The 24581-nt window shown below is 46.3% G+C and overlaps 1 protein-coding gene across 1 annotated transcript in view; it reads right to left on the reverse strand.

Moving 5' to 3' along the window:
- Nucleotides 1-505: 505 nt before the first annotated feature.
- Nucleotides 506-24581, reverse strand: part of ATG16L2 (autophagy related 16 like 2) — a 56698-nt gene continuing 32622 nt past the window's right edge. The window contains exons 11-18 of the mRNA XM_081002137.1: nucleotides 23615-23685; nucleotides 18096-18167; nucleotides 15974-16094; nucleotides 14582-14687; nucleotides 7586-7735; nucleotides 5707-5754; nucleotides 4993-5094; nucleotides 506-2865 (exon numbers count right to left, since the gene is read on the reverse strand). Coding sequence (XP_080858263.1) covers nucleotides 2778-2865; nucleotides 4993-5094; nucleotides 5707-5754; nucleotides 7586-7735; nucleotides 14582-14687; nucleotides 15974-16094; nucleotides 18096-18167; nucleotides 23615-23685 — 758 coding nt within the window. The 3' untranslated portion in view covers nucleotides 506-2777. The remainder of the gene's footprint in view (nucleotides 2866-4992; nucleotides 5095-5706; nucleotides 5755-7585; nucleotides 7736-14581; nucleotides 14688-15973; nucleotides 16095-18095; nucleotides 18168-23614; nucleotides 23686-24581) is intronic.

A 24581-nucleotide genomic window follows, 5' to 3' on the forward strand; every position in this document is an offset into this window, starting at 1 on the left:
CTGCCAGTTTTGATGATTAAGCAGTATATAAACTCGATTAAATAAAATGAATAGGAAACTGCGGTATGAGATCATTGGCCCATTCAACTCAGCAATGCCTGCACTGACTGGTTCTCCCAGCCCTTCTTGGAGATGCAGGATTTGAACCCAAAACCGCCTGCATGCAAAGCAGATGCAAATATTGGAATTACACATTCGGAATTCTAAACCCACCCGGAAGCTGCTGGTTTGGGGCAGGTAATATGATTACTGTTTAGTAATGTATCAGGGGGTGGGGGAGTGTTTTCATCCCCCCAAGGGCCGCATTCCTTAATGGGCGGCCTTGTGGGGGCCAGAGGTGGGCGGGGCCAGAGCTAAAAGAGGGTGGAGCAAGGGATCGGACTCCTTGTCTTTGCACAGGCGGCTACATTCCAGCTGCATGATGTATTGCCTTTGTTTGCAAAAAAATATGTTCATTAGGCAAAACTGCATACAGAAACCTGAATATTAAGAGAAAAAACACACGTTTGGGTTATTCTTTTTTTTAATTGCAAACTGATCCAGAAATGTGAACTATGGAAAAATGAGAAACGGGGAGAAAACCGGAATTGACCGGTTCAAGCTAGCAGGAAATGCAGTGTTTGGACGCCTGACTCAGAGGCTTTTCCCATCTAACCCAACCTTGCACACTCTGGCTGGCAGCAGCCCCAAAGCCTTGGGCAAGCACTCTTTCCTTCCCTACTGCCCAAGATCCATTTTTTGTTTAGAGACGACGGGACTTGACATGGGGCCTTCTGCACTCAAAGCACGTGTTCTGCGTAGACACAGGTCTAGGATCTTGTGGTCTCTCATGGAGAGAATCAAGCCAAGACTGCCCTTCTTGATGGAGGCAGCAGAGACGCCATGCGCTTTGAACAGAGATGCCAGGACCTTCTACCAGCTTCTAGTTGCAGCTCTGCTGACCAGCCTAGTTCTGTTCCATGTCAATTCTGCATGTGCTCAGTCTTTTTTCTGTCCCATTTCCTGTGGATTTTACACACACACACAAAGAGCTACATGCTTTCTCAGCACCCCTCCTAAAAAAAGCATCCCATATACATTTTTATTCATTTTTTAAAAAAAATGAAAACTGCATTTCAAAATTTGGAAAAATGTGTAGACTGTTACAGTACTCTCTTTGTCTGCAGTTACCTTCCCTAAGGACAAAGTGCTCCATCATCTGTCGCTCCATCTCCCATCATCCAATATAAAAGCCATCCGATTGCTCTCCGACTCTCACAGGCTTCTCTCCCCGTCTTGTGGCAGGGAGTTCCAAAGGCATCGGTTTCTTCAAGGAGTGTTTTCCCCAAGCATCGGAGCCTGGGATTGGCCCAGGTGGCCCGAGAAGTGAATCAATGGTTCTTAGCCAGCTGGGAAGCTGGACATCAGAACTGCTTCAGGGGATTGGACCTGGGTTCACCTGGCACGCCATTCCAGCTGCCACCAGGCACACAAGGGGGGAAAGGGCTGCTTAATCACAGAATTGCAGGGTAGGAAGGGACCACTAAAGGTCATCGAGCCCAACCTCTGCATCTGACTTGCTGGAACTATAGTGCAAAGGAAGACTCACAAGGCACGTGTGGCTATTCTCAGACGCTTACACCTGCTTTTGGCTTGCTGCCTCCGATCTTGAACTGTATCCTGTTTCCAAAAGTGGCTGTTCGGATGCAAAGCAGGAGGCTGGTTACCTTCTTCACTTCCTTGTCCTCAGCACCTACAATTCAGAGGTACACTGCCTCTGGAGAAGGATGCTCGTTTGCTTGTTTTATTGCTAACCATATTTATTTCCTGCCCGGCAACAAAATTCTCCTGGCAGCTTGCAGTAAACTTTGAAGTACAGTGGTACCTTGGTTCTCAAACACCTTGGAACTCAAACAACTTGGAACCCAAACACTACAAACCCGGAAGTAAGTGTTCCGGTTTGTGAACATTTTTCAGGAGCCGAACATGCTCCATTTTTTGTGTTACACTTCCGATTTGAGTGCCACACTTCTGTTTTGAGTGTTACGCTGAGGTCTGTCTGTTTTTGGTATTTATTTTGTGTTCTTGTTTTTACAGCTTTTTTGTTTTGTTTCTGTGACTGTGTGGAACCCAGTTCAGCTACTGATTGATTGATTGATTGATTGATTGATTGTGTGACTGCAGTACATTGTTTATTGCTTTCATTTTATGGATCAGTGGTCTCTAGACAGTAAAATCCACTTTAAATTGCTGTTTTAGGGGTTGTTTTTAGAAGTCTGGAACAGATTAATCCATTTTGCATTACTTTCTATGGGAAAATGCACCTTGGTTTTGGAACGCCTTGGTTTTGGAATGCTTTGGTTTTGGAACAGACCTCTGGAACGGATTAAGTTTGAGAACCAAGGTACCACTGTATAGCTATTATTTCCAGCAATGATTAGGTTCCACCGATTGCTCTCAAATTTGTCCACTTCTCTTGCAAAGCCGTCTCAGCTACCAAAAGTCTGCAGGCAAAAGCTGGGAAGTGCCTTGCCTTTTGCAGACCCTCCATGATGGCCGAGGCCTCTTCTCTCGGACCTAAAGGCGTTGTATGCCCGGCCAACCCTTTCCTTTCCTGTTCTGGCTGCTTGGAGACAGATGTCTGTGCTTACTTGAACATGGGGAGCGAGCCCACAGACTTGTGACGTCCCTGGACATTCTCTTGAGCCCAGAGACCAGCAGCAACAGACACAGGTAGGCTCAGAGGAAGACAGGAGCCTGAAATTGTTCTCATCTCTATGTGGCCACAGGGCGAGAGCTCAGCTCCAGAGGACCACCTTCCTGCCTCGGTCCACACTCCCAATGTAGGCTCCAGAGGGGCTCCAGGCCACAGCGTTCACAGGTGAGCTGGAGGCACAAGGAAGGAAAACAGAGAGGCACCATGATGACATATCACACCCACTCCTTGGACCATATTAAGAGGATGCTACATTATTAGGGACGTGGGTGGCGCTGTGGGTTAAACCACAGAGCCTAGGACTTGCCAATCAGACGGTCGGCAGTTCGAATCCCCGCGATGGGGTGAGCTCCCGTTGCTCGGTTCCTGCTCCTGCCAACCTAGCAGTTCGAAAGAACATCAAAAGTGCAAGTAGATAAATAGGTACCACTCCGGCGGGAAGGTAAACGGCGTTTCCATGCGCTGCTCTGCTTTGCCAGAAGCAGCTTAGTCATGCTGGCCACATGACCCGGAAGCTGTACACCGGCTCCTTCGGCCAGTAAAGCAAGATGAGCGCTGCAACCCCAGAGTCGTCCACGACTGGACCTAATGGTCAGGGATCCCTTTACCATTATTATTATTAGTAGTAGTAGTAGTAGTAGTATTATTATTATTATATATACCGCCCTATATCACAAATGTCCACAAATTCTAGGCAAAAAAAAAAGGTAAAGGACCCCTGGATGGTTAAGTCCAGTCAAAGGCAACTATGGGGTTGTGGAGCTCATCTTGCTTTCAGGACGAGGGAGCCGGCGTTTGTCCACAGACAGCTTTCCGGGTCATGTGGCCAGCAGGACTAAACCGCTTCTGGTGCTACGGAACACTGTGATGGAAACTAGAGCACACAGAAACACCATTTACCTTCCTGCCGCAGCGGTATCTCTTTATCTACTTGTGCTGGTGTGCTTTCGAACTGCTAAGTTGGCAGGGGCTGGGACAGAGCAACGGGAGCTCACCCCATAGCGGGGATTTGAACCGCCCAACCTGATCAGCAAGCCCAAGAGGCTCAGTGGTTTAGACCACAGCGCCTGGGGGTCTCAGGGCGGTTCACAGAATAAAATCAAGATCTAAAACCACAAAATACATAGTAAAAATAAAAAGAACAACCCAATAGCCCCCCACCAAAAACACCTACCACATTTTAACAGGGCATAGGATGTCAATAAGATCAACCAAAGGCCTGGTTAAAAAGGAACATTTTTGCCTGGCGCCTGAAGGTGTATAATGAAGGCACCAGGCGAACTTCCCTGGGGAGAGCATTCCACAGACGGGGAGCCGCTGCCTTAACACTTTGGGACCAGGTTACCTATGAGATCACCTCCCGCCGCATGTGGCGACTCAACCACTTCAACCAGCGGAACGGGCACTGATACAGGCGCTGCAAAACACCCGTTCCGCCATGTGGCTGTGGAACTCCCTGCCTCTTGATGTCAGGCAGGCGTCTTCGCTGTACTTATTACAGTGCCCACTAATAACATTTTTGTTTAGACAGATCTACCTGGATGTTTAGAAAATCAATGTGTGCTTTAATTTTTTTAGCCGATAGTTATTTTCAGTTTTGAAAGTTTTGCATTATCTCGCTGTTCGTTTTTCTTATTGATAACTTTATTGTTTTTACTTTGAGGTTGTTTTTATAGTCAAGCGGTCACGCTTCCCTCTAGGATGGCTAAGTGGGGCCAGGTTGCAGCTGTGAGCAGTGCCAGGACAGGAAAGAAATTTCCTAGGGGACAGTGGCCTTCGATGCGCACCGAGTGGGTCTCGCGCATTGAAGACAGGCTGGTTGAAATTGCACAAGTCAAATCATGCAAGTCGCATCATGCAAGCAAAGCAGAGACCTTCAAAGCTTTTTAAGCACCGGGTAACCCCAAACGGATAGCTCAGTTGGTTTGAGCTTGGTACTGATAATACCAAGGTTGCAGGTTTGATCCCCGTATGGGACAGCTGAATATTCCTGCATTGCAGGGGGTAGAACTAGATGAATCTCGGATGATCCCGTCCAACTTTGTGATTCTGTGACCTTTTAAGCTCTTTGCCTTGCTTGGATAATTTGACTTGCACAAGTTCAACCAGCCTGCCTTCAAGAGCACAGTTGGAATCGCGCACGTTAAATGCACGTAAGCGTCCTTTCGGCAGATGGCATGGTTCTGTACTCTTGTTAAAGCTAAGTGTGTTGGGGAAATGACAGCCTGAGAGAAAAGGGGCTCTTTTTTCAAAAAAATCTGGATTTTGGCATGCTGCAACCCCTAGAAGGTTCTCACCTGTGCACTCCAGGCAGGCTGGTCTCTAGCTTCCCCGTCTCCATGTTCCACAGGTAGAGAGCGCCGTCTGCAGAGCCAACCAGGGCATAGCTTTTATCAGGGCTGCAGAAAGAGGGAAGGAACGCCTGTCAATCAGGGGGATGAAGGAGAAGAAGGATACCTGGTTCCACGGCCAGATTTAGTTTTGATGAGGCCCTCAGCTATCGAAGGTAATGGAGCCCTTTATATGTCCAGCTGTCCTTTGTCAACAAGAAATTGTCGCAGTTTTTTGTGTTGTATATATGCTAGATGGTAATTTATGGACCTAACAGGTATCTAAAGCCATTTGCACAGGTTGCCTTGCAACCAGTCCATGAAGAATATAGGCACCCTATATATAGAAAGGAGCAAACCAGTGATACTTTAGGGAGCAGGCTAGCAGGCAGGGCCCATGACTTACATCACAGGAGCCTACACAATACAAAACACTGTTGCTGTATCTAGGTTTTATTTTATCTGTTTTTTGTCTTATATTTTGGAAATGTACATCCTGGTGTTTTTTTCCTTTAAATTTTTTGGGGGCCCCCAAGTGAGTGGGGCCCTAAGCTATAGCTTGTTTAGCTTATACGTAAACCCGGCACCGGTTGTAGTGAAAATCATCTGAAAGTTACCAGGCTGGCTGGGGAAAGCTGGATGATCCCCTTACCTGTTTACTCCAAAGCGCCAGAGACTCACCTGAATACTGCTTTGGTCCCATCAGAACCGCACTTGAATCCCTCAGCCCTGTGGAAACAAAAAGGTGGTCGTGAACCCTCGCCAACTCCGTGCAAACAGAAAGTGAGACATCTCATCCAGGTTCACATGTTTCAATGACTTACATACTGGTCAGATTTTCCTGTGATATCCGATAACCAAAGGATCTTAAAAATCCATCCCTGTTAGGAACAGAAATGAGAAACTGCCTGCAGGTTTGGTTCGGAAACAGGCTGAGCTCTTTCCACAAACCAAGGAGAAGCCAGAAATTCTTTTCCGACTTCAACTGCAATCTGAGCTAAAGAATATTTTGGGTGCTTCTAGCCTCTTCTTTGAAGGCAGCAGGCCCTGATGCTGATAGCCGAGTCCTGGATGGAAAATATCTTGCCAGCAACTTTAATTCTCAACCTGATAGGTCCATGTTCAGTTTTGAGTTGGGGTGAAATGAACGACGCGTTGTTTTGGCAGAGGAACGTGCTGAACTCACAGCTACAGATGCAGAGATGGGGAGGGGGTTGCAAGGAAGGTGGGTGGGTGGGAAGATCAACTCTCCTCCAAGCCTGATAGTTCTCTGAAAATGGTCCCCCTTCTTCCATGAGCACAATCAGGATCATGCAGGGCTGGGAATTTCCTGGTACCCTCATGTTGTGTAGTTCTGCCATTAAACTTGGAGAGGACTCTCGTTTTTGAGCCAGTTCCTGTGGTTATACTCAAATCCAATGATGCTAATATCTGAGTTTCACATCCTGCCAAGCAGCTGGTCTGAAGGAGTCACAAAAGGGCCTTCTTGGTAGTGGCACCTGCCCTGTGGAACGCCCTCCCATCAGATGTCAAAGAAATAAACAACTACCTGATGTTTAGAAGACATCTGAAGGCAGCCCTGCTTAGGGATGTTTTTAATGACTGATATTGTAACGTATTTTTAATCTTTTGTTGGAAGCCACTTAGAGTGGCTGGGCGGCATCTTATCTTATCTATCTTATCATCTGTGGCACTTATCTGCATGCAAGATTCCCCCCTGTGCAAGCAAGCCATGTCACGAATGCACACCTGAAACCTACATGATCCTGAAAGTCTTACGGAAGGCCTGATCCTGCACAGATTCAGCTCTGGCATCCCAACACTGGTAAATGTCTGGATGCAGCCCTTGTCACATTCTACCTCAAAACAGGCCTATGTAGGTGGGTCACAATGTTCCCATTTTACAGATGGGAACTGAGGCTGGAATCAAGGTGATGGGCAGCTGGCATAGTTGAGCCTAATGGGCTCTGTACTGGAAGAGGCAAAGATCCCCAGTGTCAAAGCAATGATTCTTCAACATCAACTTTGTTGGGTTGGTCACGTTGTGCAGATGCCTGATTGTCGCCTTCCAAAGCAACTACTCTATTCTGAACTTAAAAATGGAAAGTGTAATGCTGGTGGTCAACAAAAGAGGTTTAAAGACTGTCTCAAGGCAAATCTAAAAAAAATGTAGTATAAACACCAACAATTGGGAAACACTGGCCTGTGAGCGCTCCAGTTGGAGAACAGCCTTGACCAAAGGTGCCATGGGCTTTGAAGACACTTGAACTCAGGACGCAAGGGAGAAGCGTGCTAAGAGGAAGGCACGCTTGGCAAACCCTCACCATCACTAACTCCCGCCCGGAAACCTAGGTCCCCACTTTGGAAGGACATGTGGATCCAGAATTGGCCTCCACCGTCACTTACGGACTCATTGTTAAAACCCTGTTTATGGAAGACAATCTTACTCGGCTACGAGGGATCGCCAAAGAGAGAGAGCCCTCCCATGTCCAAGCCTGACCTCCTGTTGATTTGGCTGGGTGCTGCCCAGGTACCCGCCCCCTGGTCCCTGGCTCCTCACCTGAAGACCTGCCGGATGTTGTGCATTCGAAGGTCGATGACTTTGAGGGCGTTGTCCCTGGAGCAGCTCAGTAGGTGCATCTGATCGGGACTGATGCTCAAGGAGGTCACCTTGCCTTCCACAGGGATCACCTGTGTGCAGCGGGGATCTCTGGAGGAAGAAGATGGCAGGGCGCATTGTGGAGTTACCATGTCGTCATTGAACATCTGATGAAATATGATGTTCTGGAGTGGAATTCTGCCCGTTTCCAGGGGTGTCCCTACTGGTTCAAGTACTCTGGACCAAAGTCTCCTGTTTAAATTGCTGTGTTGTTTTTCATAGGGTTGGTTTATTTGCATATTTTAAATCACAGATGCTTATATTTTAATGTTTTCATGGAATTCCTTCTATCTGCGCGTATTTTAATTGCAGGTTTTTACTTTAACGTTTGCGGAACTGGTTTTTTTATAAACCGCTTAGACACCTATTTTGGCATTAAGTGGTATCTAAAAGAATGAATTAATTAAGGAATGATGCATAATAATGATTTTAAAAACAACAACAACAACACCAGGAAGTTTATTTAACACTGAGGATTACATAGTACAAACATATTAATAGCCAGACAGCTGCAAGCAATTAGTGGACTTATTTTGCATGTCATTAACATAATTTGCATATGGGTAGGCAGCCGTGTCGGTCTGCTGTAGTCGAAACAAAATAAAAAAAAATTATTCCAGTAGCACCTTAGAGACCAACTAAGTTTGTCTGGCCCAAAAATGGAAGCAAGAAGAATTACCAATGATTGAAGAATGGAGAATGAAGTTAATGGACTATGCAGAACTAGATAAACTAACAGGAAGGATTCGAAACCGGTGGGACCATAAATTCACGGAAGACTGGAGTAAATTGACGGACTACTTATTATTGGAAGTATTGCAAAATTGGAGAAGGGGAAGGATGATTTGTTAAGAGATGTAAAGGCAATATAAAGTTAAGAAATGCATAAGAAGTGGTTAAAACGGTGGATCATCAGAAGTGCTGATGGAAGTCTAAAAAGATTGTATAAATGATAAGTTTTGTGGTACATTTTATAATTTATATGTTAAAATCAATAAAAATTAAAAAAAAAAAAGAGACCAACTAAGTTTGTTATTGGTATGAGCTTTCGTATGCACGCACACTTCTTCAGATAATTTGCATAGTAATTCTGGACATCCCAAAGCTGGTCGACATGAGGAGCGTACTTTCCTCCCTCCCTCTTTCTCCCCATGACATTCCAGCGCCCTGGGCTTTGCGCTGAAACATGTTGGAGGGTTTTTGTGGAACCATTAACGGAACAAAAACTACTGCAGAAATATCCACATCTTCAGAAGTAGAGAGTCCATAGCTTGGCTTTTGGAAAACAGGGGATCTGTAGTGCTCAGCTAATTGGGAGTCACTGAATTAGAGTCTCCAGGAAGGATATCCCTTTGCGGCAATGGAAGAGGCAGGGCTGGTAGCCGGGCAGATGTAATGCAGCCCCCCAGCATCTCCCAGAGGCAGTGAGAAATTTTACTTTCTTGGGCTCCATGATCACTGCAGATGGTGACAGCAGCCACAAATTAAAAGACGCCTGCTTCTTGGGAGAAAAGCAATGACAAACCTAGACAGCATCTTAAAAAGTAGAGACATCACCTTGCCAACAAAGGTCCGTATAGTAAAAGCTATGGTTTTCCCAGTAGTGATGTATGGAAGTGAGAGCTGGACCATAAAGAAGGCTGATCGCCAAAGAATGGATGCTTTTGAATTCTGGTGCTGGAGGAGACTCTTGAGAGTCCCATGGACTGCAAGAAGATCCAACCTCTCCATAATTAAGGAAATCAGCCCTGAGTTCTCACTGGAAGGACAGATCCTGAAGCTGAGGCTCCAAGACTTTGGCCACCTCATGAGAAGAGGAGACTCCCTGGAAAAGACCCTGATGTTGGGAAAGATGGAGGGCACAAGGAGAAGGGGACGACAGTGTTCACGAAGCTACCAGCATGAGTTTGACCAAACTGGCAGTGGAAGACAGGAGTGCCTGGCGTGCTCTGGTCCATGGGGTCACGGAGAGTTGGACACGACTAAACAACAACAACAACAACAAACTTAACCTAATACACTGTTTATAAAAATGAATTCCAATTTTAATGGCATTTGGAATTCACTTTTTGAATGTTTTGATTGTTTTTACTAACAGTTGCATTGTTTTACTCCTTTTGTTAACCTGACAAATTTGGGTTATAAACCAGTTTGAGGTTTGTTTGTTTTAACGATCAAGCTGTATATCAATTTTGTAAAGAAAGTTCCTGTTTCCTTGGTTAAAAGGTTTTTTAAACGACTAAACAACAAAAGCATCTCCCTGGCTCAGGGCCGTCACACACAGCACAGACCTTTTCTTTTCAGTTAAGGATCTCTCTCCTCTGTGAGAATGGCACTCTGAGCACATAGGGATGCCGGCAAAACAGCAGGACATCCATTAGCATCCTGACCTTCCTGATTCACAGAACAAGAACTCCGTAACAAAGGAGAGGCGGTTGGGGGGGTCACACGCAGTACAAGCCCGTCAAAGGACAGCAGCTATAAATAGGGAAGGTGAGGCACCGAAATAGCAGCAGCAGTAACAGCAACCTGTTGCTTGTCTATTAAGAGGCTGGTGGGGAAGGGAAGAGATTTTGCAGCCCTCAGAGACTTGTAGAGTTGGAAGTCCCCCCAGCGGTCATCTAGTCCAACCCCCTGCAATACAGGAATTCCAAGTTAGGGGTATTGCTTAGGGAGGTTTGTTGAGGGGTCAGGTTTTAATTTCGGAGGTGTTAAGCAGTGATTTATGAGAGGAAAATGGAGGAAGGAGGGTCTTCAGCTTTAAGGCTCATTTCAAGGCAAGTTTTTTGCTCTATAATCAACCCTCAGTACTTGTTTTTATCCCTCTCTTCCGTTTTACAGTCATACCTCGGGTTAAAGTTGCTTCAGGTTGAGCATTTTCAGGTTGCACTCTGCGGCGACCCGGAAGTAATGGAACGCGTTACTTCCGGGTTTCGCTGCTCGTGCATGTGCAGACACTCAAAATGACGTCACGCGCATGCGCAGAAGTGGTGAATCGCGACCCGCGAACGTGCAGACACGGGTTGCGTTCGCTTCAGGATGCGAATGGGGCACTGGAACGGATCCCGTTCGCATCCAGAGATACCACTGTACTTTTTAACTTTTTTTAGCGCTTCTTCTAGTGCTGCGTCTTGTTGTTTTAATATTGTTTTATCTCGTTATTTTACTGCTCTAACTCCCCCATATTGCGAGGCAACAATAAGCTGGGCTGGGCTGGGCTGAGCACGTGTCAAACTTTATTAGAGACAAGCTATAAATTAAGGAAGAGGAACACCCTAATCATCAGAGTTGCCAGCGAGCCCAAGTGGCAGCTACAGTGAACCCCCAAAGTGTTTTTTTTTCTGCTGGATGGCACTGACTCTGGCCCTGTAAATTCAAGGCCAACGTATTTGGAGATAACTGACTTCAGCAAACTGTCGATAACCAACTACATTTACTATGGTACGTACTAGAAAGATCTGTAAAGATCTGGGAATCATGCCAGTCCCATTAATCAGTTCCCCAGAAGGAGACAGAGTAAAATTACTCATTATTTTCTTCAAAAGGAAGAGAGAAAGAGGGACCTGAACGGGTTAATCTTAGATGAGGTTATTCCTCCGCCTCCCACTGTGCTGGATTGGTCAACTCAGCTTAAAGAGCTTCACATGATCATGAGAATATAAACAACTCAATAAGCCTGGCCCAAGAACCAGAGGTGTTAATTTTGCTGTTACCAATAGTAATGTTTTTATATCTTCTTATGACTTAGGTGGGGATTGTTTCACTTTTGATTTTATTTATTGCTTACAACTTATGCAATTCTGGGCTGAATCAATAGGAGTATAGCATCTAGATCAAGGGAAGTAATAGTGCCACTGTATTCTGCCCTGCTCAGACCTCACCTGGAGTACTGTGTCCAGTTCTGGGCACCACAGTTCAAGAAGGACACTGACAAACTGGAACGTGTCCAGAGGAGGGCAACCAAAATGGTCAAAGGCCTGGAAACGATGCCTTATGAGGAACGGCTAAGGGAGCTGGGCATGTTTAGCCTGGAGAAGAGGAGGTTAAGGGGTGATATGATAGCCATGTTCAAAGATATAAAAGGATGTCACATAGAGGAGGGAGAAAGGTTGTTTTCTGCTGCTCCAGAGAAGCGGACACGGAGCAATGGATCCAAACTACAAGAAAGAAGATTCCACCTAAACATTAGGAAGAACTTCCTGACAGTAAGAGCTGTTTGACAGTGGAATTTGCTGCCAAGGAGTGTGGTGGAGTCTCCTTCTTTGGAGGTCTTTAAGCAGAGGCTTGACAACCATATGTCAGGAGTGCTCTGATGGTGTTTCCTGCTTGGCAGGGGGTTGGACTCGATGGCCCTTGTGGTCTCTTCCAACTCTATGATTCTATGACTACTTTGCTTATAGTTTTGTAATTATGCCCATGTTTCCATGTTGTAAGCTGCCTCGAGCATAGTTTTAAATATGGAAAGGCGGCAGACAAATAAACGATGATGGTAAAAAACAATAACAGCACCAAACCACTCTTTGACCCAGCCGAGAACAAAGACAGCAGTAATAAATGAGAGGCAGGATGGGGATAGAGAGTGGCACTGTGGTCTAAACCACTGAGCCTCTTGGGCTTGCCAATCGGAAGGTCGGCAGTTCGAATCCCCGTGACAGGGTGAGCTCCCATTGCTCTGTCCCAGCTCCTGCCAACCTAGTAGCTCGAAAGCACACCAGCGCAAGTAGATAAATAGGTATCACTGCAATGGGAAGGTAAACGGCGTTTCCATGCACTCTGTTTTCCATCACAGTGTTCCGTAGCACCAGAAGCGGTTTAGTCCTGCTGGCCACATGACCCGGAAAGCTGTCTGTGGACAAACGCCGGCTCCCTTGGCCCAAAGGCGAGATGAGAGCCACAACCCTATAGTCACCTTTGACTAGACTTAACCGTACAGGGATCCTTTACCTTTACCTTTTAGAGCCTTGGCACGTTGAAGACTAACAAATGTATTATAGAATAAGCTCCCAGTACGTACATTGGCTCCCAGTACATTTCCAAGCCCAATTCAAAGTGTTGGTGCTGACCTTTAAACCCCAAACGGCCTCGGCCCAGTATACCTGAAGGAGCTTCTCCACCCCCATCATTCAGCCCGGACACTGAGGTCGAGCGCCGAGGGCCTTCTGGCGCTTCCCTCATTGCGAGAAATGAGGCTACAGGGAACCAGGCAGAGGGCCTTCTCGGTGGTGGCACCTGCCCTATGGAAAGCCTCCCACCAGATGTCAAGGAAATAAACAACTACCAGACTTTTAGAAGACATCTGAAGGCATCCCTGTTTAGGGAAACTTTTAATGTTTGATGGATTACTGTATTTTAATATTTTGTTGGAAGCTGCCCAGAGTGGCTGGGGAAACCCAGCCAGATGGGCAGAGTATAATTATTATTATTATTATTATTATTATTAGTGGATGGGAGCATCAGATGCATCTTAAACTGGGAAACTTGAAAATAAATAGAGCTCTGAAGCTGGACGAGAATGAAGGCCCATCTAGTCTTGCATCCATTTCTTACCGGGCCGACCAGATGCAATGAGAAATATTATTAGGAATAATTAATGAAGAAATTCATAAGAAAGATATAAATTTATTTATGTATGCCACAACGGCAGCGAGAATTCTCCTGGCGCAAAGGTGGAAACAGCAGGAACTCCCTACTCTGGAAGATTGGAGAACTAAGATGGTGGAATTTGTGGAGTTGGCGAAGCTGACAGGGAGAATTAGGAACCGACCCGAAGAAAAATACCAAAAGGACTGAAGCAAATTTATTTATTACTTGAAAGAAAATTGTACTTACATGAAAACGTTTGTAGCATTAATGCGATATGTTTTGTAATGAGGAACTATGACTGATTTATAAATAAGAATGTGATTTTTTTAATGTTATTATATGATAAAAAGTGACTATGAAAATGAGATAGATGTCAAATGCTATAGGGATGCCAGAAAGAAAGATGGAAGGAAGTCAAGGCTCAATATGAGCAAATAATATAAGTTGTGAATATGTGTATGGAATTATGATGAAATACAGAAAAAATCAATAAAAATTATGTTTAAAAATAAAAAGAGAAATATGGGAAGAGGAGAGGAGGATTCAGTCCCCATCTGAGCAGATGAGGGAAAGCCCAGCAGCCCTCATTCCGACAAAAAGGAAGAAAGAGCATGAAGATGGAGCCTAGATCTTCATTGGGAAGACATTGGACAAGATGCAGAAACCAGCAGTACCAAATAACGGTGGTTCTTCATTTCAAAGAAATCAGTCTTTCAGTATGACACTCTGGAACTCCCTGCCTCTTGACATCACCGTTCTCTTTTTGGCACTCGCTTAAAACATTTTTGGTTGGACAAAGCCTAGCCAGATATGTAGAATGCTTGCTTTTAGTTTACTGCTTATTTTATCATTTCAGTTGCTTTTACCAAACATTCATTGTTTCATTCTCTTTGTAAACCATTTTGATGCATTTTTTAAAATAACCATCAGCTGGTGTGCAGGTTTTACCAAGTAATGAAAAAAATATTGGTGCCACAACTGAAAAGGCCCCGCCAAACGACAAGGCGCAACCCTGGTTGAAGAAGAAGAAGAGAAGAAGAGTTTGGATTTGATATCCCGCCTTTCACTCCCTTTAAGGAGTCTCAAAGCGGCTAACATTCTCCTTTCCCTTCCTCCCCCACAACAAACACTCTGTGAGGTGAGTGGGGCTGAGAGACTTCAAAGAAGTGTGACTGGCCCAAGGTCACCCAGCAGCTGCAGGTGGAGGAGCGGAGACGCGAACCCGGTTCCCCAGATTACGAGACTACCACTCTTAACCACTACACCACACTGGCTCTCTGGTTGCATCGTCATCTGGCTGCTTGGTGGGCTCACCTGCTGTCCCAGAAACGGATGGTCTTATCGTGATGTCCACTGATGATGAAGGTGTCGCAACACACAATATCGTTGCAATAGGAGAAGACGTCAATGGTTCTGTAGCCTGCCAGAAAAGCCATAGACAGTCGTGTCAGGGAAAGGAGATGGGCCTCTGGATAGGACTTACCCCCCTGTAACTACACAGCCGGGATGCAGCCAGATAAGATTAAGGTACTGTTGGTGGGTGGTTCCTCAGACCAGATGGCTGAGAGGTCGGCTGCTCTAGATGGGGTTACACTGCCCCGAATGAGCAGGTTCGTAGCTTGGGGCTCCTCCTGGATCCTTTGCTGTCGCTTAAGGCTCAAGTCACCTCAGTGGCCCAGAGTGCCTTCCATCAGCTTCGGCTGGTGGCCCAGATAGGCCCCTATCAGGACAGGGATAGTCTAACTACTGTTGTCTATGCTCTGATAACCTTAAGGTTAGATTGCTGCGTTATACCTAGGGCTGCCTCTGAAGACGGTTTGGAAACTTCAGCTGGTGCAGAACTCAGTGGCCAGGTTGCTCACCGGAGCAAGACGGTTTGAGCATATTGCACCAATCCTGGTCCGACTGCACTGGCTAACAGTTAGTTTCCAGGCCCAATCCAAAGTGCTGCTTTGGACCTATAAGGCCTTAAATGGCTCAGGACCGCAATACCTCAAGAACCGCCTCTTCCCATATGAACCTACCCAGACCCTGAGATCATCTTCCGAGGCCCTTCTTCGTGTGCCTCCTCCTCGAGAGGTCCAGAGGGTGGCAACACAAGAACGGGGCCTTCTCTGCAGTGGCTCCGTCTGCAGAATGCTCTTCCAAGAGAAGTTCACCTGGCACCTTCACTATACGCCTTTAGGCACCAGGCAAAAACATTCCTTTTCAACCAGGCCTTTGCCTGACTTGATCTATATCCTATACAGTCATACCTTGGGTTACAGACGCTTCAGGTTGCACTTTTTTGGGTTATGGACTGCCGAAACCTAGAAGTACTGAAACAGGTTACATCCGGGTTTCGGCGGTCATGCATGCGCAGAAGCGCCGACTCGCAACCCGTGTGTGTGCAGACATGCCGCTGTGGGTTGAGAACACTGCGGGTTTCAAACGTGTATCCCGCAGGGATCACGTTTGCAACCCGAGCATCCACTGTACCCTTTTTTAAAATGCTGCATCCTTGGGGTTTTTTTTTTTTATTGGGTTGTTGGTTTTGATTTTACGTATTTGATACTTTATGTGAGCCACCCTGAGACCTTTGGGTATAGGGCGGTATAGAAATTAAAATAATAATAATAATAATAATAATAATAATAATAAGGCATGTCTAGGGTGCTGCTGGATCAGGGCCCCCCATCCCCACTGGAAGAGTTGGCCATCACTTACATGCCCCTTTGGTCAAGTCCCACTCCTTCACTGTCCTGTCCCGGCTGCCCGTCACAGCTTGGTGGCAGGTGGCTCTGAACCTGGCAGCCGTCACTTTGTCCGTGTGTCCCGTCAGAACCTCCTAGGCAAGAGAAGAGTTGGGGGCGTTAAGAGATTAGTTGATTTTTAGTGCTCCTCCTATCGGACACGAAGAATGGAAGCTCTGAGAAGAAGAGTTTGGATTTGATATCCCGCTTTATCACTACCAGAAGGAGTCTCAAAGCGGCTCACAATCTCCTTTCCCTTCCTCCCCCACAACAAACACTCTGTGAAGTGAGTGGGGCTGAGAGACTTCAGAGAAGTGTGACTGGCCCAAGGTCACCCAGCAGCTGCAGGTGGAGGAGCGGAGACGTGAACCCGGTTCCCCAGATTACGAGACTACCGCTCTTAACCACTACACCACACTGGCTCTCTAAGAGGAGCCTGATGGATCAGGCGAACGGCCCACCTAGTCCAGCGTCCTGTTCTCACAGTGGCCAACCAGAGGCCCATTACGGAAGGACCGCCTCTTCCCATATGAACCTACCCAGACCCTGAGATCATCTTCTGAGACCCCCTTCGTGTGCCTCCTCCTTGAGAGGTTCAGAGGGTGGCAATACAAGAATACTTGTGAATATTTCTTTATCCTGAGCAAACCATTTTGTATGACTGGCTTTTCGGACTGATGAAGCATGTAGCGAAACCTGTAACATATCCGGAGAACAGGTCTCCTTTTGCCCACTTGCGTTATTCTCACCAGGGCGGTGGCTTTGATTTGATCCATGCACACGGCTTTGTGTTTCCAACTCAAGACCCATTGAAGAACATCTCATCCAGTTCAATCTTTGAAAAACAGCTTTGGAAAACTTTTTCATATTCTCCAGTGCACTACCCTTGCCGTTGTGGCGGCACGGGGTTGCCGTTCTGTGATTGGACTTACGCTACTTGTTGAACGGTTCATTTATCCAGTCTGTATAACGTGTACTGCACATGTAATTTGTCAAGATAGAGTTGTACATTTATCCACTCCATGTTTACAATATCTCCAGGCTTTGTCTTGCACATGGCACCATAGTATGTTTGTTGTTTGAATGGTTACAAGTCTATCTCTATTCTAGTTATTATTCTAGTAAATTTGGTTTTATACTTATAAGCCAGTCTGTGGTGGTGTTGTTTTGTTGTATTATTATTACTGTCACCACATTTGATACTTTGTGTATATACAACACAGGAACGGGGCCTTCTCTGCAGTGGCTCCCCATACAAACGTTCCTTTTCAACCAGGCATTTGATTGACCTGATTGACATCCTATGCCCTTTTAAAATGTGGTTCTTTTTTTTTAAAAGGGGGGTTGTTATTAGCTTTCTGTTTTTATTTTGATTGTAGATATATTGTGGTTTTATATTCTGATTTTGTTCTGTGAACCGCCCTGAGACCTCTGGATATGGAGCGGTATAAAAATTCAATAAATAAATAAATAAATAAATAACACAAGCAGAATTTGTGCACAAGTGCAACTCTCCTTTCCTGTGGTTTCCAGCAACTGGGATTCAGAATCCCTGCTGCCTCCAGATCTGAAAGGCAGAGCATATCCCTCCTGGCTAATGGCCATTGACAGCCCTCTCCTCCTCCATGAATTTGTCTAATCCTCTTTTCAAGCCATCCATATTGGTGGCCATCACTGCCTCCTGTGGCAGGGAGTTCCATAGTTTAACCATGTACTGTGTTAAGTACTGTACTGTCTTTTATCTCCAACATTCAGCTTCACTGGGTGCCCATGAGATCTAGCGCTACGAGAAAGGGAGGAAAACTTTTCTCTATCTTTTTTCTCGAGGCCAGGCACAATTTTGTAAACTTTTATCATGTCACGTGTTAGGGCTGGCGTTCCCCCCTGCCCTTGCCGCTTTCCCCATGAAAAACCGATCTCCGCAGCTGAATTGGAGCAAATGGCAATTCAGCTTTCCCATGGACTGCCATTTGCTCCGATTCCACAATAAAGAGTGGGTTCCAATTCCTTCCTCGGCCCTGAAACCTGGCTTAATAGTTTCCCATCGCACAAATGCACCCCTCTGCCGCAAGCGAAAGGAACCCAGCTGATCTCACCTTGAAACGGCAGTCATCAACCTTCCATAGCTGAGCAGCGTTGTTGTATGTAGCAGCCAAGACGTGAAATCCCTGCCAGGGACAGAAAGAGAGAGAGTTTGCAGAGGAATCAGACCAGTCACCTCTGCTCTGCCCTGGCTGTGGGACTTGGCTTGGCACTGGGAATGTTTCAAGATCTATAAGACGGGCAAGTGGGGCTGAACCGAAACGACTCACAAAAAATGTTTCCCCTAGTAGTCCAGGATTAAAAGCAGGGATGGACAGAATTGCACCAGCCTCATTAATACATATTTTTTAAACAAGTCTGCTTCAGTCACTACTTTTTCTTTGAAGAGATATTGAACACAGTAAAATAGAAAAATAAGCTGCTGACTAAACACTGCCTGCTCTGCCGAAGCATGTGGGGTCTCTGTATATATTCAGCTGCCCCCCACTATCATGGTAGCTGCCAGTGAGCGGCAACCATTTTGAATTCCCAAAAATTCAGAAAGCACCTTGGAACAGGGACTTTGGGGGGAAACAAAATGGCAATCACTACTGTTTTTGATTTTGATTTTGCAAGCCAGGGCTGAACTGAGATTACCCTTGCTGGTACCTTTCCTGGGAAAATCAGAGGCTCACTATGTCAGGTTCCTATTGGAAGACCAGACAAATGCTAGAACATTAGCAGGGGTGAAGTTTTTATCAGTGGTTGCAAGAACCAATGATCCCTATCTTTAAGTCTGAACAAAATGCTTGTTTAACCTGGAGGTAGGCTGTCTGAATTGTGCATTGCTTTGTAACAATTTGTTGGGTCTCTGGACCATAATAAAGATTTATTGATTGGTTGGTTGGTTGGTTTTGATTTTGATTTTGATTTTGTTCTGCGAACGTCCCTGAGACCCCAGGGTATAGGGTGGTATATAAATTCAAATAATAACAATAACAACAACAACAACATCAAATTGTTGTTGACCGCCTCTCCTGGTATGCCCCACAGAGAAACTTACGGTCGTCAAATGTCAAATAAAAACATCTTGAAGGTCCCAGGCCACAGAGAAGTTAGGCTGGCCTCAACTAGAGCCAGGGCTTTTTCGGCTGTGGCTCTGATCTGGTGGAACACTCTGTCACAAGAGACCAGGGCCCTGCGGGACTTGACATCTTTCCGCAGGGCCTGCAAGACAGAGCTGTTCCACCAGGCCTTTGGCCAGGGCACAGCCTGACTCCCTCCCTCGGCAATCTTCGCGGAGCTCTGGCCCAATGGTTGCCAGTGGCTTGAATTAATTAATTTTATAATGAATGATTTTAGAGTGCTGTTTGTGCTGTACTTTTGCACTGTTTTATTGTTGTTAGCCGCCCTGAGCCCGGCTTCGGCTGGAGAGGGCGGGATATAAATAAAATTTATTATTATTATTATTATTATTATTATTATAAATTGCAATGGATTCTGTAAGTTAAACTGGATAATGAGGCCCTTCTGCATGTCTGTTTCCCCTGAAGCCCTTGCCATTCCACGGAAATTGATCTTTCCCCATGTTCTAGGAGTACGAGGGAGGCCGACTTCTCTCCATCTGCTTAGTCCACCCTTCCTGCTCTCATGTCGGACCGCACTGCAGGGGGTTGGACTAGATGACCCTTGAGGTCCCCCTCAAACTCTATGATTCTATGAGCAGAACTCATTGTGGGGAGCAGAGCCCCCGTTTGGAGGGGAAAGGCTTCCTTCTGTACTTCTCCCTGCTTCTTTTCCAACAGCCTAGCACAGTGGGGTCCAAACTTTTTTCAAAGGGGGCCAGATTTGATGAAGTGAAGGGCCGTGAGGGCCGACCAAAGAGCCAACCAAAGTTGTTAACCTTTTTCCAGGATTTTACCCCAGGAAATAAACTATAAACTGCCACAGGGGCCAGATTAAACCTGCCGACCGCCTGGATTAGGCCCCCAAAACGGATTTTGGACATGCCTGGCCTAGCATTTTGTTTGACTTTTGGGACGGCCATTCATCCCACTAATGAGCTTGGAAAAGTTCATTTTGCAGTCCCTTCCTCCAGGTGGCTGCAGCTGCCCAGTGGGGAGCCCCACATCCTCCCTGCCTTTGGTTCTTATCCTAGGAGGACGAGAAATCTCTTTTGGTTGGTTGGGAATGATGATGGCAAAGGACCACATTGGCATGGCAACAGCCTCCGCAGGAAGCCCCCTGCTGCCCCCTGGTGGACAGGAGCAGGAAACACCTCTTTCCAAAGAGCCCCCACTGGAAACTGTCTCACACCAGGAGTTCAGCCCTTCCATAATATTTGGGCACTGCCTGCTCCAAATACCAGGTGTAATAATAATAATAATAATAATAATAATAATAATTTATTATTTATGCCCCGCCCATCTGTTTGGGTTTCCCCAGCCACTCTGGGCAGCTTCCAACAGAATATTAAAATACAATAATCTATTAAACATTAAAAGCTTCCCTAAACAGGGCTGCCTTCAGATGTCTTCTAAATGTCAGGTAGTTGTTTATCTCTTTGATATCTGGTGGGAGGGTGTTCCACAGGGCGGGTGCCACCACTGAGAAGGCCCTCTGCCTCGTTCCCTGTAACTTGGCTTCTTGCAGGGAGGGAACCGCCAGAAGGCCCTTGGAGCTGGACCTCAGTGTACGGGCTGAATGTATGGGGGTGGAGACGCTCCTTCAGGTATACTGGACCGAGGCCGTTTGGGCTTTAAAGGTCAGCACACTATGGCAGAGAGAGGGTCTTTTCCTTCTTCTGTTACCTGATCTGTCAAAATGACAATGCTAACAGAGTGCGGCTTGATCCCTATAAGTTGGAGGTACGGTTGGTAGGCAGTTCCTAGAATAATAGAATCACAGGTTTGTAGAGTTGAAAGGGACCACGGTGGTCATTTCATCCAACCCCCCGCAGTGCAAGAATCTTTTGCCTCCAATCCACGACCCTGAGGTTAAGACCCTCACGATTTACCATAGGGACAAACAATTAGACAGGCGGTGTTCAGTCTAGACCAGGTCACACTCGCCTTTAAAATAGCAAGGTTGCAGCTGAGAGGTAATGTTTGAACTAGCCTTGACTCTCTATCCTGTGCTTATGAGAATCTTTTTTATTCTTGCGAATGATGCTGCTTTCAACGTGCATTTTATATTGGACATTTTATATTGAGCAATGTTCTCTCCTGAAATGTTTAAGATCATTTTTGTTGTTGTTGCTGTTAACTTTGCCATGTTCAACGTGCAATCTGCAGTTGACCTCTTTTGGAAATCTTTAAGATAATATTTTTGTTTCCAGACAGTTGTGTTGCTTTGAATGTGTACGTACTTGACTTTTGTCACTAATGTTTTATTCCGAACTGGTTTACCTGATGTAGGTTGCAAACTGCTTTGAGATTCCAGGCCCCCCCCCCCAAAAAAAAAATATAAAGCAGAAGTGATATGAAATGAGGAGGAAAAAGAAGAGGAAGAACATAAGAAGTGCATGGTGGATCAGGCCTATGCCCCACCTAGTCCAGCATCCTGACACTCCTCTAATGTACAGATGCTAAAATCCTAGAACTGTAGAGTCACAAGAGACCCCCAGGGGTCATCCAGCCCAACCCTCTGCAGTGCAGGAATAACAGCTAAGGCTTTAATGCATGAAACTCACAGATCAGTCTTCCCCAACCTGGTGCCCTCCCAATGGATTGGACTACTGCACTCGCTGGGGCTGATGGGACCTGTAGCCTAAAGCATCTTGAGGGAACCAGGCTGGTGAGTAGTAATAATAATAATAATTTATTCTTTATATGATTCTAGTTAGAGTATATGTGAAGTTAGTATCTTTTGCTCCACTGTGATGGGAAAGACTTTCCTTGGCCTGCTGCCAGTCCAAGTTGACAATATTGGGCTAGATCAGCAATGTCCAACCGGTCGACCACAATTGACAGGGTTCTCCAGGTCGATCGCAGGAGTAAAAAAAGAGATTGCCCTGTTGCTCCGGAGCGGTCGTGATGTGCCCCGCCCTTGTCGCTATGTCCCATCGTTGCCGTTGGCAGTGCTGTGAAAGGTTTTATTCCCTTCGTCTTTCGGCAGAGCGGGGGAAGAAGGGATGGCTTCAAACTGTTGGGTGAGCGATTAAAGGCAACCCTCCCCCAAAATACCTCAGCAACTCTGGGCTCCCCCCTAAAAGAAGCTCACCAACTGTGGGCTCCCCACCCCCTAAAAAAGCTGAACAACTATGGGCAATGACAATGGGTAGATCACTGCCAGTTTTCTTATACTGGGAGCAGATCGCAGTCTCTGTTGAGTTGGATGTGCCTGGGCTAGATAAACTGCTTGGCCTTGCAGTTCCACATCCCAAATTTATTGGTGCTTTCTCATAACCTACAGCTATCAGGGCCTGTGGGGAAAACCCCAAACCTCTTAGCTGTACTACCAAAATGATTAAGGTTTTAAATGACAATTTTATGTTATATTTTCTCCTTCATGGATCACTGCCTTGCTGTGGTGAAGGGGCTTGAGTAACTCGGAGAAGCTATGAGCTTTGCCGTGCAGGGCCACCCAAGATGGACAGGTCATAGTGGAGAGTTTTGACCAAACGTGATCCACCTGGAGGAGGAACCGGCAAGCCACTCCAGTATCCCTGCCAAGAAAACTCCATGGACAAAGACAACAGGCATATAAAAGTTATGACGCTGGAAGATGAGCCCCTCAGGTCGGAAGGCGTCCAACATGCTACTGAGGAAGAGCGGAGGACAAGTACACGTAGATTCAGAGCTGATGAAGCGGCTGGGCCAAAGCCAAAAGGACGCTCAGTTGCTGCCGCTATACAGTGGTACCTCGGGTTAAGTACCGTATTTTTTGCTCTATAAGACTCACTTTTTCCCTCCTAAAAAGTAAGGGGAAATGTGTGTGCATCTTATGGAGCGAATGCAGGCTGCGCAGCTATCCCAGAAGCCAGAACAGCAAGAGGGATTGCTGCTTTCACTGCGCAGTGATCCCTCTTGCTATTCTGGCTTCTGGGATTCAGAATATTTTTTTTCTGGTTTTCCTCTTCCAAAAACTAGGTGCGTCTTGTGGTCTGGTGCGTCTTATAGAGCGAAAAATATGGTAATTAATTCGTTTTGGAGGTCTGTTCTTAACCTGAAACTGTTCTTAACCTGAAGCACCACTTTAGCTAATGGGGCCTCGCGCTGCTGCCGCGACGCCAGAGCACAATTTCTGTTCTCATCCTGAAGCAAAGTTCTTAACCCGAGGTAATATTTCTGGGTTAGCGGAGTCTGTAACCTGAAGCGTATGTAACCCGAGGTACCACTGTATCTGAATTGTCTCTACCAATTGCAATTCAATGTATTCCTGTTGTGTTTTATGATTTTCCTGATATTGTAAGTGAGCCGGAACTGGTCTGTGACTGTAATAATAAAATTCATTCACTGCTTGGCCTGGTTCAGTATAATAAGGCAAGGAGAGAAGGCCCTTTGCAGATGGAGCGCAACTTCCAGGCAAGGCCAAACCACGGTGACTCCTCCAAGCAACCAGTGGCGTTTGCCCTGCTGCGATTCACACTTACCGATGGGTCAAACTCGACGCTGGTGATGCCTCCGTTAGCCCCTTCCAGTGTCTTCATTTTCTCCATTCGGCCTGCAGGCAGGCAAAAAGAACAAGTAAGGTGACCCAGAGCAGCAAAAATTAGAACCCACACTTCCCTGAATATGGAAAAAAGCACCAGGAAACTCTGCAAGAAGCAGACAGAGCACTTTCCAAAGAGAGAGAGAGATTTCCCCACCCGGGATCTGAGATCTTTTCTCCTTGTTCCACGACTCTGCCTTGCGAAAATCTTATCTCACCTGCAGAACTGAAGCTCAGCTAAGCAAAATCTCTCGCACACGATCAGATCCAATTCAATGGGTAAGATCGGCTTCTACTTCCATGCACCTCAAGAAAAGACTGGTGCAGAAACAAAGCCTAGAGCTGAGGCCAGATATCTCTTAGAAAGGCAGAGGCAGCAACTCACTTGCGTGATCTCAAGAGATTTGAGCCGGACAGTTGCCAGCCCAAGCAGACAGCTGGCAGAGATCTCTAATACTTTTATACATTAAAAAATTAAATAATGTGCAATAGGTAAAATGGTAAAGGACCCCTGGATGGTTAAGTCAAAGGCAACTATGGGGTTGCGGTGCTCATCTCGCTTTCAGGCCAAGGGAGCCAGCATTTGTCCACAGACAGTTTTCCAGGTCACGTGGCCAGCATAACTAAACTGCTTCTGGCGCAACAGGACACCATGACGGAAGCCAGAGCACATGGAAATGCCGTTTACCTTCCCGCTGCTGCAGTACCTATTTATCTACTTGCACTGGCGTGCTTTCGAACTGCTAGGTTGGCAGGAGCTGGCACAGAGCAACGGGAGCTCACTCCATTGTGGGGAGTCGAACCGCCAACCTTCCGATCGGCAAGTCCAAGAGGCTCAGTGGTTTAGACCACAGCACCACCCATGTCCCTATCAAGGTAAAGGTAAAAGGTAAAGGACCCCTGGATGA

The sequence above is a fragment of the Podarcis pityusensis genome (genome assembly GCF_964106645.2).
Source record: "Podarcis pityusensis genome assembly, chromosome: 4".
NCBI classification, from domain to species: domain Eukaryota; kingdom Metazoa; phylum Chordata; class Lepidosauria; order Squamata; family Lacertidae; genus Podarcis; species Podarcis pityusensis.